The sequence below is a fragment of the Acipenser ruthenus genome, chromosome 14 (genome assembly GCF_902713425.1).
Source record: "Acipenser ruthenus chromosome 14, fAciRut3.2 maternal haplotype, whole genome shotgun sequence".
Lineage (NCBI taxonomy): Eukaryota > Metazoa > Chordata > Actinopteri > Acipenseriformes > Acipenseridae > Acipenser > Acipenser ruthenus.
Genome location: NC_081202.1, coordinates 25,573,443 through 25,593,742, shown reverse-complemented (window position 1 = coordinate 25,593,742; position 20,300 = coordinate 25,573,443). Strand labels below are relative to the sequence as shown.

General features: G+C 36.5%; 1 protein-coding gene across 1 annotated transcript; it reads right to left on the bottom strand.

Moving 5' to 3' along the window:
• Positions 1–2,351: 2,351 nt before the first annotated feature.
• LOC117419579 (protein mono-ADP-ribosyltransferase PARP12-like) lies at positions 2,352–12,329 on the bottom strand. Its single transcript, XM_034926247.2, has 10 exons — positions 12,238–12,329; positions 11,530–11,669; positions 9,507–9,699; positions 7,897–8,032; positions 7,363–7,507; positions 7,056–7,176; positions 6,801–6,894; positions 6,116–6,218; positions 5,024–5,144; positions 2,352–4,922 (listed from the first exon to the last, which is right to left on the bottom strand). The coding sequence occupies exons 1-10, from the start codon at positions 12,263–12,265 to the stop codon at positions 4,861–4,863; spliced, it is 1,143 nt and encodes a 380-aa protein (XP_034782138.2). The 5' UTR covers positions 12,266–12,329; the 3' UTR covers positions 2,352–4,860.
• Positions 12,330–20,300: the final 7,971 nt, after the last annotated feature.

Genomic DNA, 20,300 nt, shown 5'->3' with positions numbered 1-20,300 from the left:
TGTTGAATGTGCATTTCCAGTATTTTGGGACACTACAATAGCTACAGAGGTCAGTAACAGGACGATGGATAGGGCTGGTGCTTGAACTAGTAATATTTTAATAGTGGGTGTTGCAGAGTGAATGTTCTCAAGTATTAATCATACATAAAAAACAACCTGTATTTTATCAGACAGACAGGAACTGTGATTAATCCCTTTTAATAGTGGTACTGGTACTGTAATAGATATGGAAACAGTATTAATACACTCTTGTATTAATACACCCTTGTATTTAATTATGAAGCACATGGCAATGAAATAATACAGTCAATGATAAACTCAAACTTGCCCCCAAAATAACCTAGCTTGTTGCAGATCATAAAATATTGGCAGATTTGCTAGCTCTTTAAAAGATATAAACACCCAAAAAACAGTCATTTAATAGGAGTCTGGTACCTTTTCTAAATTAGCTGACATTAACCAGTGCTTTTTTGTCTTTTCAGAAAACATTAAACATGAATTTGTGAATTTCCACCAGTGTGTGTGTTTTCTTTTTCATCTTTGTCTTCCAATCAGTGTGAAGAAATGGACGGGGTAGCTAGACTCTCCGAAGAGCACGTACTCTTCCAGTGGAAAGGCTAATCTGTGTCATTGCTGGAATGTTAAAGTATTCAAATATATTAAAACAGAACTATGGTATTTTTCAACTATAAAATAGTACAGCAAAATCAGTTACACTCAAAACTGTTTAACAATCACCCAAGGGGACCACATGAAAGTGACAGATGATTCAACACAGACATACACACCGTCCTAGTGGATACCAGACAGACCGTTTGACTGTATTTCAGAAAAGAGGATTCTAGATAGTGGCAAAAATAATAATAATAATAATAATAATAATAATAATAATAATAAAACATCCTGTGAAGAATCAGCTAAAGTTTTTTTTTAAATATAAATACCTGAAAAGTCTAACTCCAAGAATGTAGATCCAATAGTGAACTTCATCTTTGGAACTTGTTGAAATAGAGATTGCTTTTCTATATACAGTCACTTTGTTTTTGTAATCTTTATTACAGTATGCTTATGCCCAAGGGCATTGCTTTACTGCACTAAGAAAAACATGATTCAACAAGTTTCAAAGTTCTTGGTTCAATGGTCACATTTAAACATATAGGGGGTAATTTTCAAAGGAGATCCGCTGGAGGATAGTGCTCTACGCCATTATTTCAACTGTTTATGTACTCTGTTTTCTCCACCAATTTTCTAAAGCTGCAGAAAACACGGTGGGAATCTATCCGCTAGTTTAGTTCATTAGTTATTCAGACGCTTTCTTTTTGGTTGGAATATATAATGATCTAAGAATCTGTCTATTTTCCAAAGACCAAAGTGGTGGATAATTTAAACTTCCACCAGTTTACTTTCCAGCTACTTCAGAATGGTCAATGCTTATAGTACCTTCTTTAACGTGTGTATCTAGGCTTGCACATACTGTACTTCTTTTAAGAAGTAATATCAATGTTCAATACTGTGAACATAGGGAATCTCAGGGAGACTAGTCTTGCTTATTTATTTATTTGTTTGCATTAATAAAGAAAAATAACGTGATCCCCAAGAAGAGATTGTAATGCAAATGTCACAATGTCAATAAATAATGTTCATACCCAGTTTCATGACATTCAAGTATTGATGGAAATAACAGCTACAGTTTGTATGTGCTGAACATCCTGTTGTACTGTTTAATCCCTATTAATATTTTGTAATTTTAATACAATTTTTTGCTTGAGATGGCCCCGGTCATCACTTAAATGCTGTCATACAGTTAATAAAAATAAAACTTTAAACCATGCATTTAATAACTAGAGTTGTAAGAATTTGTAACACAAGTTTCATGGGGTATTGTCGTGGGAAGAAGGAATGTGGCGATCAGTGAAGCTGTTTAAAGTGCTTTTAAGATGTGGATTTTATGAAATGTGCTTGCCAGAGGAGTTATCTGTTTATTTTACCACACTCTTCTCATACTCAGTCACTGATTGGGTCTCATTGTCTCACAGCTGCATGTCTTTCAAATAATCTAAGCTTCAATACCTCCTCTGTCCCTGACCTTTTTGTGTCTTAAAACCTGAAGGAAGAATGACAAAATGTACATTGTATTTGGAAATACAAGCACAATGATGACAGAGAGAAAGAAAGTTTAAAAAGCTGTTGCCTGGTACCCTACCTCTTCCTGAGGCGAAGTTAATTCCATGTTGCTAGCAAGGGAATGATTATGTAAATAGTGTGTACATTTTCAAGATTAAACTTTACGTTTTCATTCAAATTCAACACACTCATATCTGAATTACATACATGTACCAAAGGACATAAAAAAACGTCAATGTTACAGTTTATTTTCAAGTATACAGAGATGAATTTAAATATAAAGCATTTAAAGAATTTAGGTTACTATAATTTCAGATAGAATTCAAGTGCAGTATAAAGGTTTAACATTGCAAATCATGTTGCTGACACAATAGGGATGACACAATTGGCAAGAATCTGCCGGTTGACTGCAGTGGTAAGTCAGTGTCCCTAGCCTAGTCAAAGGCAAAGTTAATTCACTTCAAATAAATGGTGGACCGTGGAGGATTTTATTTCCATTATAATCTTAAAAGACACTCATGAAAACATTTTGTTTTCTTTTTTTAGTAGGATAATGATCACAGAACACTGTATTCTCTGGTGAAGACTACACATTTTGATTAACCACAGACTGCACATTCATTTACCAGGGAGGAAAACTTGATTTAATCAAGAAAAGGGCCAATTGGGTTTTGAACAGAGCTGTTTAACGTGTAGATTATTAAATCACAAATACAATATTTAAATACTGAACAACTTAAGAGGTCATTCAGTTATAGGCAGTGTGTAGTGACTTTTTATGTAAACATTTGTAACACTCTTTTATTGCACATTGACTTTCCAGTTCAGGATTTAAACATTTATTTTCTGCGTTTGTTGGCAATGCCACGTTTTGAAGTTGCACTAATTGATACAGTCTTATATTTGAATATAATGAGATGTCCTGGCAGTGAATAATGCAATTTCATTGATCTACAACACCAATGATGAGTGAGTGTATATTCACAATGCATTTACTGCAATGCTAAATTATTATTCTATTGCACATTCTTTTTTTGCTTTTTTTTTTTTTTTTTTTGCTTTTTCAAAAAATGCTGCAAACTTAGCACTGCAGTAAAGGCTTTGTGAACATGACCAAAACGTTTTTTTAATTCTTGTGAATAAACATCACTTTGAACTGAACCACCTCTTAACATCATAACAAGTACATGGGTAGTTGTACCTAGAGATTACAGGTCAGAATACAAGGCAAATAATTAGAAATATGTCTAATACAACTATTATATGTGCAAAGACAAACACAGGATTTTCATGTTTGGATATTCACTCATACTTTAAATATTCATTTGGATATCCATTCGTTTTTAAAAAGTAATAAAAGCCATTATATTGCTCTGAATGCAGGCAGAGGCAGCATAGCAGCAGGGGCAGGGGGTGTGGCCGTGTCCCCTGTGTGTGTGCCTTCATTTTACAGCAAGCTTACAATAAGTAACATGTTAAAATAGAAAAATATCCCAGGAGTAAAGAATACGTTGTGTAGGACTTACTTTACCCCAGTGAATTAACTACAAAACAAAGGATGCCAAATAGCAGTTCAAGTTAAACATTGTTTTGTTTATTCCTGAAATAAATAGTACATAACATTGACACTGCATTTATTTATTTATTATTTTTTTCATTCCTTGCCATTGTCGTTTCGTAAACAGTGGCCATAGACACGTTTTCATAAAGTAATAACATGAGGTTTACTTGTGCCTTTTTGTAGCTGAACAAGCAAATGAAAACTGAAATTTAACTTTAAACACTTCAAATAAAACAAACGTGGAAATGGCATTGTAAAGTGAAGGGGGGAAAAAAAACTCACCGGTTTGGGTTCTCGTTTATTACATTCCACATAACAGAAATATATAATATATACAATCTATATAAAAATCACTACACAACATTTTCAGGAAGTTGGGCACTGTTTAAGTGAGGCAATACAGAATGATGTGCTTGCCTTTTTTCTGTCCCATGAGAAAAATATATATAAACTGGTTAACTATCACCCAAGAGATATGAGTTTGGGAGTGCAATAATTTCATTTAAAGTTCAGCATACAAAGGAGCTCACATAGTTATGCTATTGCACTTTACACTTGACATGTATAGGAGTAACTTTTTACAACAATTTCATATTTAATGATTGGTTTTGTGTTTGCGGTTCGTTGGAACCAGTTTATGCATTGATATGAATGTTAAAACCATTTAAACAAGATGAGGATCGACCCACATTTCAGAAAATACAATCTTGTTGCTACCCTGCTTTCTGTATAGTCATGTTCATGTGGCTTTTCAAATATTTAAGGAAAATATATACACACGCTTTCAAGTAACCACACCCTCTTTGTCTGTCAATTTGTACTTTTGTTTTCGTACATTTGTCCAGGAAACAATGTGGAATTTGGTTGAGTGACTGCTTACTGGATGAAATAAGATTATTCTTTGATTAAACTGTTTACAGTGAGGTCATTTAAGGCATTTCATACATTTTTGGGAACAAATTACTTTGTAGGACATCTGTTGTTATGGCAACCAAAACACAACCAAACTTACCTTCACGGAATTAAATGCAAACTGCTTGTTATATACAGTATACAGTAAATAGCACCGTATACAAAGGAAGCTAGGAAAGGGTGGTCAGTAAGTATAAATGTGACAATCAATTTGAAGGCAGCAGGGTCTTGGGATACATCTTGATCATAGCTTTTGTCTTCCATTAAACCATCGTCCGCTGTATTCTGCGTATCTTATTCGAAGCAAGATTGGTTTGAGTCATATCTGAGTTAAAAGAAAGAACAGTAACTATTTAAGCTTACTGAACAGTGGTGTGGGAAATACTGCACAGCAGAGCGAACAATATCGTGTGTGTCGGTTGTTACCTGAGAAGTTCAGCATGTACTGGTATTTGCCAGCCTTGAATGTCATGGAGCCTGCTGGGTTTGCTTGGTATTTTGCTTCAATCTCTTTGCTTGAGACTGAAGATTCTGTGTCAGTAGCAAACTGTGGGGTGGGAAGGGAACAGAACATGTAGCATACAATTAGGATCTTGTGCGGTCTATTTGATCTTTGTGAGTTCATTTTAAAATAAAACTGGTTTTGGTGGAATGTTTTGTACATGTTACTGTAGTGTACAAAGATAATTTGGTTTGTGAAAGTAAATGTTCACCTTATCACCTGTTGATGCACACAAACATGAAACTGGTTGATCAAGATTCCAATTTGTTTTGATTTCTGTCAACTTTTACTCACATAGCCTTATAGCTAATGAAGTTGATATGATTTCAGCTAGCTTGCAGTGATTTATAATTAGGTACTGATAGTGATAAATTAGCATCTCCTGCCAAAACACAAATGTGTTACTAACCTGGAGATATTGATAGGGACTTCATTACAGGAAGATAAAAGGCTTTAAATACCCAAACTGAGAATTAAGCATTTGTTGGTTAATCACATCGGATGAGATGTAAAACCGAGGTCCTATTGACTCTGCAGCAGCAGTGATGCATAGTTCACTCCACAAGTCTCTGTAAGTCGCTTTGGATAAAACCATCTGCTAAATGACTAAATACTTCTAATAATAAGTAATAATAACTATTTCAGGGTTCTGTCTTCTCTATTTGTTGCCACGGGAACCCTGCTTTGGGGTGGGGTGGGTGGTCACGATGCAGCTATGAAATATTCCAGGCATGCCCCTGCATCAGGCCCGTTTCAGTCATGTAAGTTTCCTGGACACAGGCCCCTTCAGGTAACAGTGATGAGTCAAGTACAAGCCTTCCTGTAAAGCACATGCTTATTCTCCAGCACCACTCCCTACAGAGCAGGATGTATCTAAAATAAAAACTATTGGCATTTACCAACTACTCCCTTATGTCCTTTCCTCCAGTCATAAAATACAGACCTGCCAAAAGCTCTATACACCAAGAAAAAATATTGTTTGTCAGCTTCTTTTTTTGAATAAAACCAACACTTACCCTGTACTTGAATTCATACCACTTTCCACTGTCTCCCTCAAACTGCCAGACTGGCTTTGTACCCCCGGGGGAAACGTGTTGTTGTTGGGAAGATGAAGTCAGGCTGCATTGGAAAAAAGAACAATCATGTGAATAGAAAACAACACTGTGGGTTATACGGTTATATTATTTGAACTAAAACATAAATACTGCCCGACTAAATAAATGTGTTCTAAATGCAACCTTTTGTCCTGCAACAAAGTCTAGGGGATTGAGGGCCTAGACCAAATAACTTTTAGATAGGGAAAAGCATTTTAGGAAAAATAATAATTCATGCAATAAACAAAGCATATGTGGAGCAATTTCTATTCTGATTTGATAAACTCATCATTGAATATTAAATCAAAAATACCTATAAATGGATCAACATGTATTGTCCTAAAACTCCTTTTCAGTGCTAAAAGTTGAACTTGGCCACTGAGTATTAAATAGCTAGGAGATCTTTTTTTAATTACAAGAAAAAACGTAAATATTGACATTCCTGGTGTAGCAGAATCCATGAAGATAATTTACATGATGGTTCATGGAAGGTGAACTTAAAACATGATAAAATGCATAATTCAAGGTCATAGAGATGAAGCTTTTTATATTATTGAGATGATAGAGACATTGTGGATTTACTTCAGGCACTGAAGTAAATACTTACTTTGTTTTTCCTGTTTTCACTTGCAGAGCTGTAAATTTTGGACGGCGAACTACTCTCCTCTTATGGCCTGATGCTAGATTGATCTGCTGCATTTCTGTATAGATAGATCAGAAATTGTAAAAATAGCACTTACCAAATATATCATCGGTTGTAACTGAAACACTGGGAACCTTACACAAGCTGGCATTTATGCCTTGCTCTCTCCGAATGTAAATACTGTATTCATGTATAATACTTTGAATGCATCACACATACCTTTAAAGTTTATTTCATACTGCGTCTGCCCAGCAGTAAACTTGGGGAAATTCTTTGGTTTCTTCTGGTACTCCTTTTCAATGTCACAACTTTTCAAAGATGTAGCGCTGCCTTTGGAATCCTGAAGTGATACATTATAGATCAATTAGCTGCTGTATTCTGACAGGATGGGTACTCAATAAACATGAAACCTTTCCTGAAGACAGGGCCAATGTTTGAGACCTTGTTCAGACCAGAACTCAAATCCCTTATTCGCTTGTATTTTACTTAACACAATGCCTGCATGTTGCAGTAGTAAACTGTTTACCTTTTGTCCATACTCAATCCAGCCATTGTTTCCATGGTAATACCACAGCCATTCAGTTTCCTGTCCACAATCGTCAAAACTCTTGCGTTGTACTCTTATTTTTTTTTTACGGATCTTCATTTTGTTAAAATCAATAACAATCGCCCTGCAGAAAGAAAGCAGATATTAAGCCTTAAGCACTGCGCCCTGTATAGTTTAAAGCGTAAATATACATGTTACTTATCAAATGCAATGGCTTTTTTTGTCTCAGGTGACCATAACTGGACAAAATATTGCCTGTGTTAAAGGTTTTCTGCATCGCTGGACCACCACCTGCAAGGACCACAATAGCAAATTGTGGTCTGAATATATATTTGTTTTATAGAGCCTGTAATAAATACCACCTGTCTATTAAGACAAGTTTTAGGTAGGTTTATAAGTAGAAGGTCTTGCATTTCCCAGATATGTACTTGACAGTTTAAAAAGTGAGCCTTTTAAATTGCTTCTCCACATTATCAAGACGTTGAGTGGTGTCTCTGGCTTTAGACAACATACCCATAAACTGTGTTGTAGATTTTGATGCCTCTGGCCCCAGGCAGTGAGTACTGGGCTTCTAGAACATGGTCGTTTGCTATATCCCTCCAGCTCTCTCCACTGTTTAATTGCCACTGATAAGGCTTATCATGTGTCTCTGGAGTCAAAAGTAAAGCAGCTTTAGAATGGCAACCAACTAACAATAAGAAAGCTTCCACATTATTCCCCCCCATGTGGTTACAAAAAATGAAATATTGTCTTCCCAATTTAAGGTATATGACATTTTAAAAAAATGTACAGTGTCAAATAAATTTATCCTCAGTTACTGTATGTTCCATCAACACGGACAATTCCCTCAACATTTTAGGAGAATTAAAGGTCAGTTGGTGTCTTAAAGATCCCACTGCCAATCAATTGTCTCTTTACCTCCAGGTGCTTGACAGCGGATTACAGAAGGAGGCGCTGTACTATGGTGAGGTGATGGATTTAAGAAATGTTTAAGATTTTAATTTGATTTCAAGTTAACACAGAAGAATATGTCTGTGCAGCACTAATAACAGACCTCAGGGGAAACAATAAACAGGCCAAGTATATATTAAGTTATGCACCTAAGCCCCTTTCACACTGGCACTCCTACCAAGGTCCTGACCCGGGTTCTGGCTACCCGGGTCACAAGCCCACATAGTGTGAAACCACATACCTGGGTTGTACCTGGGTTCAGGATGTGGGTCGACACGCTTTGACCCGGGTTGAGCAAGACAAAATGCATGATGGCCGTTTGTGAGCCAACAATATAACAAACAGCCACGCCTGCATGAAGGATTCACTTCCGCAAGGAACATTTCTGTTTATTCTGTTTAGCCACATTTGTGTTGATTGAGACACACCATGAGCCAGATTGCAGCACAGATGAACAAACATTTGCTTGAATCAACATTTGGGCCGACGATTCAATCCAGAAAAGTTTGGATGGTCATTGCTATGTGTGTTGTATACTTGCTTCTGTCACCCAGGTCAACCCTGCTTCTTCAAAAGCAGTGTGAAATCACGTATCTGACCCACATGACACCGGGTCGCGACCCAGGTAGAGTATGGCAGTGTGAAAGGGGCTCTAGACTGTGCTAAAGTTATCGAATTCTGGAACAAAGATTATTGTTGATAAAACCTGCTTTTGATTTTAATGGGAAACTTATCTGCCCACTAATCAACACGTCATCTCCAAGCGCAAAAGGCTCTGTAGGGCTTTTGTTCATGTTTTTTTTTTGGTTTGGCCTCCTCTTCTCCTGCCATTGCCTTGCAGCGTGGCTTTTCCTTGGGGGAAGGTGGCTATGCACCACTTCCTATCTGCGGCACAAGCCTACATGACATCGTTCGTGTATGCGCTAGCCGGCCAGCACTGCGGGTAGCTGTCGAGCACCCAGAGACAAGGTCTCCAGCCAAATTCATCATTGTCATTAATTTGTCTATTCAATTGCAATTCAATTCATTCACTTTGCGGATTCTCTGTCCTGAATTCCAAACAAGAGAAGCTTTATTATTACCACTATTGCATTGCATTTCAGCCAGAATGTATCACTGGTTTGGCACCAGCTTCTCAACCTGTAACCATCATTCATAATGGCTGGTCATACCTGTCGGGGTAGCTGTTCTTCTTCCCCCTCTGTCATCCTCATCAGATGACGAGTCACTCTGGGAGGCAGCAGGGTGTCTTCGAGGACAATTTGATCCCTTCTTGCACTTCCCTTTGAAGTGGTACTTGCAAACATGCAGATATTTGCACTTCTTTCCATATTTGCATTTACCGGAATTGTAGTACCTGCATGGCTGTAAGTTATGTGAATAAATTTCAAATCAGTAAAGATTAACAATGTTTGTACTTATCTTTAGGCATCTATTTCCCTTAGCAACGTGATATTTATTGCATGTTTATGAAAACAATTATAGATGAGAAATGAATACTGGTTATCATTGATTGAATTTAGCCCTATGTTAACAATTTCAAAAATTGAAATCGTAGGACTGTATGTGTTATTAAAGTAACTGCAGCTAACATCATAATTCCACCTATCTTACCCTTATCCATTAGCTACATAGCACTCAAGTATACAGTTTTAAAAAATAAAACACATGCTATAGCAAACATGTATTTTCATTTTAAAGACATCTGGTACCCCATGAAGTTCTACACTTAAGCATGATTCGCACAGGACTAAAAACCAGGTGTCATCAGAGCTGGTCAAAAGCAGAGGACTTCTAGTAACCTCCCAGACATGGATTAGTTTTCATCAAGAAGAGTCAGTAAATGAAACATGAAATGTGATGTTGTGGCCGGAGAAGGCACTTTTGTGCATGATTTGTAAACTGAACTGGGTGTAAATAACTCACTTCATTGTACCTTCTTTTCCAAAGGCTACAATAGCCATTTCTTCCCTTGAGTGATATGCACCGTTCTAAGCATCCATTTTTTAAGAGTCGCCAATTATGTTTTGTATTTTCGGATCCCCAGTTTGGTTATGCCCAATTGTTTTACTGAACTGTAGAATCTCGGGACAGATCGTACCAATTTTAATATTATATTATGGTTTATTCTAAAGTCTGGTGTTTCTTTGAGGCGAATACCCCAGAAATGTTGTATCAAGGACATCAGAGTTTGAAATTTTACAGAAGGTCCTGATGTCCTGTAAAAAACTCAGAGCACCTCTGAGAAAATTATCTGGAATAAAAAGAAATGGACGGTTTGCACGGGACTAAATTTCACCGATGTCGCTAAAAATTCAGAAACCACCTGTTTATGTGGTGATTTTTAGTCCTGTGCGAATTAGGCTTTGGTCAGTCAGTAGGGGAAGCAGCTGATTGGTTATTGACAGGAAAGAATCAAATAAAGGGGTGGGGTCAATTTGACTCTCCCGATGAAATGACCCAGGAAGTCCAAATCTTAAAGTATGGTGTGCAAACAGATACTATTTAAACATAGGTAAAGTATTCCAAGATTATTGCTAATTGGGGTCTGTCAAACCAACCCTGTAAGTATAGCTATCGCAGTGCCATCAGCTTCGATTAAATTGAGTCTCCAGATAATTACTGATAAAAGATCGTCTCACTCATTATTCAGACAACAACACAAACACAGCAGACTCGTTCAAAGTAAGGCTATTTCACAACACCAGCTCAACAAAATAATAAGTATTTTATTATGTATTAAACCACAGAGTTAGAGATTCGATTGATGTTACAATTTCATTTTTGCCCTTGTGCCAATGAAGGATTTTCATACAGCTGTTTCTTCGAACATTACTTCTCTTTTTGCCCTTACTATCCTTAAATCTGACAACACATTCAACACATCTGAATGAAGATAGCAGCTGTGAAGACTTTTAACTGGTACCGTATATGTATATGTATATATATATATATATATATATATATATATATATATATATATATATATATATATATATATATATGTATGTCTATCTATCTATCTATCTATCTATCTATCTATCTATCTATCTATCTATCTATCTATCTATATATATATATATATATATATATATATATATATATATATATATATACACACACACACACACTCAAACAAAGTGAGCCGGTTAATCTTGAATGCAAATTCTAAAATGGTTAATATTGTCTAGTTACCTTTTGCTTAACAGCACTAGCTCCTTGTTCTTCGTCACTGTCGCTCTCTGAATCAGATAAATCATCACCCGTATCAGACAGGCTCTGACTGCTGTCTTCACGGTCCCTGTCCTCGTACGTGGATGACTTCTGCTCATCATCTGCTTGTAATCCGGCACCGGGAGATGTGATTGTTCTTTTCTAACTACGGTACTATCGATAAACACAGATTTTTTTTCTCTGTCCTCAATTGTCTTTGCGCATATCTTCCTCGCTCCATTTAAATCATGTGACAGTATGACGCAGCACAGTGATTTATACCAAATATGTCAATAAAATAAACATTTAATTCAAAAAAAGTTTTACAAAAAGGTGAACAACATCTATAATATAAAATGTATTCATAATATTGAGTTACAATAAATACTTATATGGCATGTACCTATAAGTAGGCTATTACATTTGCTTTATCAATCACCGTTTTCTATTAGGCTTTGTTATTAACATCAGTATTTCGTCCTGTTTTTAATAATAATATATTGCACCTTAATAAAGCAAACATTTATCATAATGATCGTTGTAGCAGTTCTATGAATGGCAAAAAACAATGAGTATTCTATCTACTACAGCATTTAAATGTAACACCTTAACATGAAGTATAAACTTGCTAATTATGACTTATCAGTGATATCACACATCTACTGTAGAATTTCAAGAAAGTTTACTTACCAGACTCAGCAACAATGTTGGAAGCCATTGTACAAGTGAACTGTTTTCATAAGGCTACACAAGCTAAAGACAAGTCGATACTTTCAGTTTCATTTAATCAATATTGAAAGCACAGTGGGGCTTTCCTGGAATACTAACTATGTTTACAACGAAGTAAACACTCCCATTACCAACATGTACTGTACATATAATGCAGTAGTATCGCTGGTTGCGTTAAACAATTTATATTTAAGTGTATGTGAGTGGAATCGTTTTCCAACATTCAACCTTAAAAACATTTAAAAAATAAGAACGAACTGACAAAACCAATACATTGGCACTAACTAAACAAAACATTTGATATACAGTATATAATGGAGAACAATGACCCGCCCAGTTGTTCTATCAGATGAAATGTGCATTTACAAATGAAGTTTTACTGTACATTTCTGTATTTGTCCTTAAAAGTTTAAAGCTTTAACATGTGATATACCATGCTCTATGACTGGTGAAGCACATTTATAGTGTGTTAAATAACACTGTCTAAGTAATAACCATTAACACATAAAACAAATTAAAACATAGCAGCTGGACACCTAGAAGCATTTCTACTGATGAAACACCGTGTAGTACATGGCAAACAACTATTCTATACTAGCCTGTTTTAAAGTAAAAATTAAATACAGCACAAAATCATAGTCATAGTATATGACACACTCTTTTGAGAAAGATATGTAAAGCATATCTATATGTGTGTGTGTGTGTGTGTGTGTGTGTGTATAGTTTGTTTCATTTTGCTGTATAACTCTAACTAGTAACATAGTAGACCCATGCTCTCTATTATATATATAGCTTTTATATAGTACTCTGCTGTACTACTATAGTTTCCTATAGTATTACTGCAAAATACTATAATATTACTATACATTACTAAAGTATACTATAGTACTACAATAGTACTTTTTTTGTAGTAAAATAATATTTGGGGGTGCCACAGCACTTGTGGGACAATTTACTCATTCAGATCTTTTACATGTATTTCAAGATGGGACAGTTATCTTTTTAGGGATAGCAAAATATTTAGCAAGCAAGGATGGGGAGGGGTGGGGGTATAGGGTAAAATAGCCAATAAATGCCTCCCACCTCCAGCAGTGCTAAATTCTTCAAAAACATATACTGTGGAGTGGAGAATATCCTAAGGAGTGCAATCTCCTACCTAAATCAGGGGAAGCACTGTACCTGATAAAGGGTACTCTTCAATTACACTGCAGACCTCTAGTCAACTTTTGAAAGTTTACGTTTCCAACGTGACACTGCATGGAACACAGCTGCAGTATCACAGTGACACCATGTGGTCAGTCTAGTGTGGCGCACCCATTAAAGTCATACGTTTTGACCCACAGTAAAGGTATAATAATCAAAAGCATAATTGATTTTCATTTTAAAAATGAGAGTTTATTAATCAGTAAATTTACAATATAATTGAAGTAGATTTGTGTGCTTCTTCTGTGCCCAATAACAGTTTCTGTACACATGCAGTGCTAGACCTCTTACGATATGACATTCAATAACCAGCAACTGATGCCAAGTGGCTGTGAAATTAAATTGACTGGAAGGCTGGAGTGAGCAGGCAGCTGTATGATTGGAGGTTTGGTAAGACTGGTAGAGCACCATGAACAACATTAAACTTTAATTCACTCAGCTGTAGTTCGAACTTTAAATCATTAATACCAGTGTTCTGGTGGCAGTGACTATCGGGCCTGTCTGTCTGATTTGTGGCTTTTGCTTTGTGAATTTAGATTATCCTTTTAAGAAACTATAAATATGGTCAGCCCTGGTTTAAGCTGACAAAAGCTGGATGTGCCTGTTTTCAGTAATTGTCAGAGTCCCCTGCTCTGCCAATGCTTCCCCTTGGTACTAATTCATATTGTCAATCAACAAATTCATTAAAAACAACACAGTATATAAATGGGAATTATAAAACAATAAAAAGAGAAAGAAATTAACACATCTAGTGAGTGATTTAAAGATTGCTAATTAAAAACTAAAGATTAGTACTGGTACTCGCCTCTTCAGACAGCACCTGTAGAACTCCTCTTTTCCCTCTGGACACTTTATCACTCTTCCTTAATGCGCTTTACTTGCACTTATCTGCTCCCTATTTTACTACATTTAATCCTGTACTTTACAGAGTACTGTACTGTAATCTGCCACAAGTGTTATTCAATCTGTAGTATTTTGCATTTAATCGCATCCTGATGTAACTATTACTGACACTGTTATCTGCTCCGATATTGAATCGTATTTTGTAATATACAGTACTGTGCAAAAGTTTTAGGCAGGTGTGAAAAAATGTTGTAAAGTAAGAATGCTTTCAAAAATAGACATGTTAATAGTTTATATTTATCAATTAACAAAATGCAAAGTGAGTGAACAGAAGAAAAATCTACATCAAATCAATATTTGGTGTGACCACCCTTTGCCTTCAAAACAGCATCAATTCTTCTAGGTACACTTGCACACAGTTTTTGAAGGAACTCAGGAGGTAGGTTGGCCCAGACATCTTGGAGAACTAACCACAGTTCTTCTGTGGATTTAGGCAGCCTCAGTTGTTTCTCTCTCTTCATGTAATCCCAGACAGACTCGATGATGTTGAGATCAGGGCTCTGTGGGGGCCATACCATCACTTCCAGGACTCCTTGTTCTTCTTTACGCTGAAGATAGTTCTTAATGACTTTCGCTGTATGTTTGGGGTCATTGTCATGCTGCAGAATAAATTTGGGGCCAATCAGATGCCTCCCTGATGGTATTGCATGATGGATAAGTATCTGCCTGTACTTCTCAGCATTGCAGAAATCCATTTGCAGAAATGCAGCCCCAAACTTGCAAGGAACCTCCACCATGCTTCACTGTTGCCTGCAGACACTCATTCGTGTACTGCTCTCCAGCCCTTCGGCGAACAAACTGCCTTCTGCTACAGCCAAATATTTCACATTTTGACTCATCAGTCCAGAGCACCTGCTGCCATTTTTCTGCACCCCAGTTCCTGTGTTTTCGTGCATAGTTGAGTCGCTTGGCCTTGTTTCCACGTCGGAGGTATGGCTTTTTGGCCGCAAGTCTTCCATGAAGGCCACTTCTGACCAGACTTCTCCGGACAGTAGATGGGTGTACCAGGGTCCCACTGTTTTCTGCCAATTCTGAGCTGATGGCACTGCTGCACATCTTCCGATTGCGAAGGGAAGTAAGCATGATGTGTCTTTCATCTGCTGCAGTTTCCTTGGCCGACCACTGCGTCTACGGTCCTCAACGTTGCCCGTTTCTTTGTGCTTCTTCAAAACAGCTTGGACAGCACATCTGGAAACCCTTGTCTGCCTTGAAATTTCTGCCTGGGAGAGACCTTGCTGATGAAGTATAACTACCTTGTGTCTTGTTACTGTGCTCAGTCTTGCCATGGTGTATGACTTTTGACAGTAAACTGTCTTCAGCAACCTCACCTTGTTAGCTGAGTTTGGCTGTTCCTCACCCAGTTTTATTCCTCCTACACAGCTGTTTCTGTTTCAGTTAATGATTGTGTTTCAACCTACATATTGAATTGATGATCTTTAGCACCTGTTTGGTTTAATTGTTTAATCATACACCTGACTATATGCCTACAAAATCCCTGACTTTGTGCAAGTGTACCTAGAAGAATTGATACTGTTTTGAAGGCAAAAGGTGGTCACACCAAATATGGATTTGATTTAGATTTTTCTTCTGTTCACTCACTTTGCATTTAGTTAATTGATAAATATAATCTATTAACATGTCTATTTTTGAAAGCATTCTTACTTTACAGCATTTTTTCACACCTTCCTGAAACTTTTACACACTACTGTACTTGTACTTACTAGAACTGAAGTCATTGTATTTTATCTTGCTCTTAATTGCATTAATACTTATACTGTGATTCTTGAAATGTATTTTTTGTTTACGACTGTAAGTTGCCCTGGATAAGGGCGTCTAACAGACTACAATATGTGTGTGGTACTGCATTCATCATCCTGTTAATTAAAATACAGTACAGTACAGTTGGAAATCTGTAAAAGTTCTCTGGCGCTCTCTGTTGGAAAAAGAAAGTATTGAGTTTACAAAACAGCAGTGCAGCATCACCACGGCAGTCGTAGCTTTTTGCCACTGAATGCAATAGAATTGGAACCGGTGTAGTGTTATTTTCAGGTATGCAGTAAAAAGTGGTATGCCGCGCACTGTGCTTGCTCGCGCATGCCTAAACTATGCCTAAACAACTTCCACTAAGATAGCAGGGAAGTGACCATTCAAATCTGGTACGTTATGCTGTTTTTGGTCTTTTACATCTTTTTAAATTTAATTTATCATATTTTCCAGTCTTTTACATCGTTGTTAATGTAATTTATCATATATTTCCACCATTAAGAAAATAGTATGCAAATATTTTTCATATGTAATACTTTGGGTCTTGTACATTTTTTTACTTGTGCAACTTTGCGGTGGACTTCTCATTTTATCGTGCTTGTTGTGAATTGTTTTTTCTTTTTAGAGAAATTGATTGTCTGTTTCCAGTTTAAGTTTGCAAAAAAATAATGTATAATTAATGGTAAATGTATGTCTGACAATAGGAAAATACCCATCAATTGATTGCACCTATACCAAAATATGACAGCGTACCACTTTCAATGTAACAACGTATCACGTTTCATAGGAGGCAGTGTGGTCCGGTGGTTAAAGAAAAGGGCTTATAACCAGGAGGTCCCTGTTTCAAATCCTGGTTCGCTCACTGACACTGTGTGACCTTGAGCAAGTCACTTAACATCCTTGTGCTCCATCTTTTAGGTGAGATGTTGTTGTAAGTGACTCTGCAGATGATGCATAGTTCACACACCCTAGTCTCTGTAAGTCGCCTTGGATAAAAGCATCTGCATGTGGTATGCGTACCAAAGCTTTAGGTACGCATACCACATTCTGACGGTGTACCACTTTCTAACACTACACCGGAAGTGCTGTTTTGAACAGGTTTCCTATTTTCAGTTCTCCTTGTACAGCATTGTGAAACTTTGTACAAATACTGGCAAAAAAGGAGAAAGACTGTGTGCATGTAAGCACTGCACTTTGATGCGCTTGTGGAAAGTTTACTGGTTCACGTTCAAGAAAAAGGCGAAATATGGCAAGTCCAGGAGCAGTATTAACATGGTCCATTTTGTAGAAAATCTGTTTGTATACTGATGGAGAACACATCAGTGTGTTACTCTTCTTAATTCAAGACCACACAGTCTGTACCAGAACAAAGGACCCCCCCCCCCCCCCCCCAAAAAAAAAAAACCATGGATTTTCTAATTATCCAGTTAATAATTGCCCACTGGCTACACTTAATGTTATCAGTCAGATTTAATGGGAATATGACTGAATATTGACAGCAATATTTTAGTAACAAAGAAAACAGTACAAACACATACAGTGTCTTTTCAGAGCAATACTGGTGTGCAGTAATCAGCAGTAAACTTTTTAACTCCATGCACACCATGTTTTGTACTTTTGTCTAGAGTTTTTTGATATTTTTTAAATTTTAATTCATGGAAACTTTACGGGTTCCTTATAGACTAAATTGGAAGTCACACAGTAAAAAGCAGTGTACGAAGAGCAGGCACAGCACTGTGGGATATGACGAACGAGAGCACTTGAAATCAGTAGTTTGGTGAGTATTTTATTTCACATGGATACTTTTCTATTGAGACGATTTTCTTTGTTTTATTATAATTGTTTTACGTGGTTTTACTTGGCTGAATTATAGATTGGTCATTCTAGGTCATTATTTTTTTGTTTTACAAATTGTTTTGCATATTGAAACTGGTAGTTTTACTAGATTAATTAAATAAAGGAGCCTTAAAATAACACAAATGGCTAATTGTTTAGCATTGTTTTAGACATGGTTTTGCATGTTGTGCCCTAGGTAAAGCCAGTTAGCATAATTTATAGTTCATTTCTAATGTTTTATTTAAATTCAATGTAATTCCAGGTAAAGTGCACTGTAGATTGTAATTTATATGTCTAAAATAACTATCAGGGTGACCAGGATGCTCAATAAAGAATGGATTCAATATTATTTTTCTAGAATGTTAATTGCACTGTGTCTAACCGCAAATATTTGCCTAGATCAAAGAACTTCATAGTATGAAAGTGATTTAATTGACCACACATAAGCATCCAAGGTTGCGAATCAACAAATAAAAGGTGTGAGTGGCTGGTCATAATAAAGGAAGGTGATTTACTCTGTACATATTTTATGGCTTTGCAATCAATACAGAATACAGAGATACATTTTCAGGTTATGTCCAGCTGGGGGAGACACACAAATAATGAAAACTGAAGGAAAAAAAAAAAAGCCCCTTTCCTTCAAACAGACATGCCCAGGCCCCTAGAATAAAAGTCCCCCTTTGGAACCTATAAAGCAGCAGGGTCCAACTATACGGTTAATTCTAGGGGCTGTCTCTTTAAGAGAAGCAAATTGCATTAATCAGAAATGTTGTACAAATAATTTCTGGTTACAGTAGTTAAGTTTGTCATCACATGTTCATAAGCAGGATTTCAGCGCAATATATTTGCATCTCCTGACCACACTGGGAATTTTTACAAAAGCCCTGGAATAAACCGTTCCAGTTAAAGTTACAAATGAATGCATAACAAACGAGTTCAAGCTGTTACATGCTTGGACAGCACTTTACTGAGGTGTATTTTCACCTGCATTGACTGAGCTAGCCCATTAAATACATGTTGTCTCCCTATACTAGAATGCATTTCATTATCTTAGAAACTTCTTTGATCAGTGCGAAACTCTATAGTCAGTATTATTTATATGTTATGTTAAATTAAGAGGCATTTAACGCATGCAAACAACTGTTGGTGTATGCGTATGCTTTTTTTTCTTTTTAATTAAAGCAATACGTGTTTTCCTTTTTGCTTGCATGGATACAAAACTTTAATAAATATGTAAATATGATATTGTAACATTCGATTTTGACACACAGTGTGTGTTTGCTATGACAATTCAAACAAAATATCGCTGTTCTATGATCATTTAAAAGCTAAATCCACCTCCGCAGTAGGATCACACTTACTGTTGTATACAATACTGCTCTTTAAATTTTGAAAAACCCAATTGCACAATATAATCCAGATCAAACGCAGAACTCCGATTACCAAAGTTTTGAAAAACCGGCACCAGAGTGTAAACATGAACCTGTCCCAATGCAACACTCCGTATGCCCCTATGGGAAGGGGGACGGACGACACACAGGTTAACACTTTGGTGTACCATCTGTACTTTGAAAAGTTTCTAAGAGCTCTATTGAGCCCACTGGGGGACGTTAAACATCTTAGTTTAAAAAAGATACCTGGAGGAAGTGATGACTTCAGTGATTCTAAACACAGTACATTAGTCAAGCTAACTCGCCCATACCAAGTGTCTTTTTATGGCACTTCAGATTAAGTTTTCAAAACTTTCTTTCCCAGTAAAAAAAAAACAAACAAACTGCTAATCTAAGAAAACTGGGATCAGATTGTTTTTTTTGTTTTTGTTTTTTTTTTGTTTTTTTTAAATCGTTGCACTGGAGAAAAAGCTTACCTAATACCATTGTGCTTTAGGGTTGCATAACTTGGTTTTAACTAGCAATGTAAAACTGAAGAGTCCTTGTGCCAGCAGGTGTGCAGGCATAAGGTAGGTGTCTGAGTAATCGTTTGTATCACGATCCACAATGGATTGCCAGTCACTCCAATAAACATTTACACAGATGCCTTTCCATATTACTATCAGAGCACAACAGCCATTACGTGGCCATTCTAACAATGGAGATATTGTTAATGAACATTTCAACACTTTAACTGCTTTCCTATCTATTGAATTCTGTTCCACAGCACCTTAGTGGAGAAATGTGGTGGGTGTATAAGTGAGTCAGAGCACACATTTTACCTGGGCATTGTGAGGTACAGTCCAGCACAGCCCTTTTCTTTGTGGGGTAGGTTTTGTCATGTTATTATTTATTTAATTATTTCTTTGTGGTGGTTTAATGTTAATA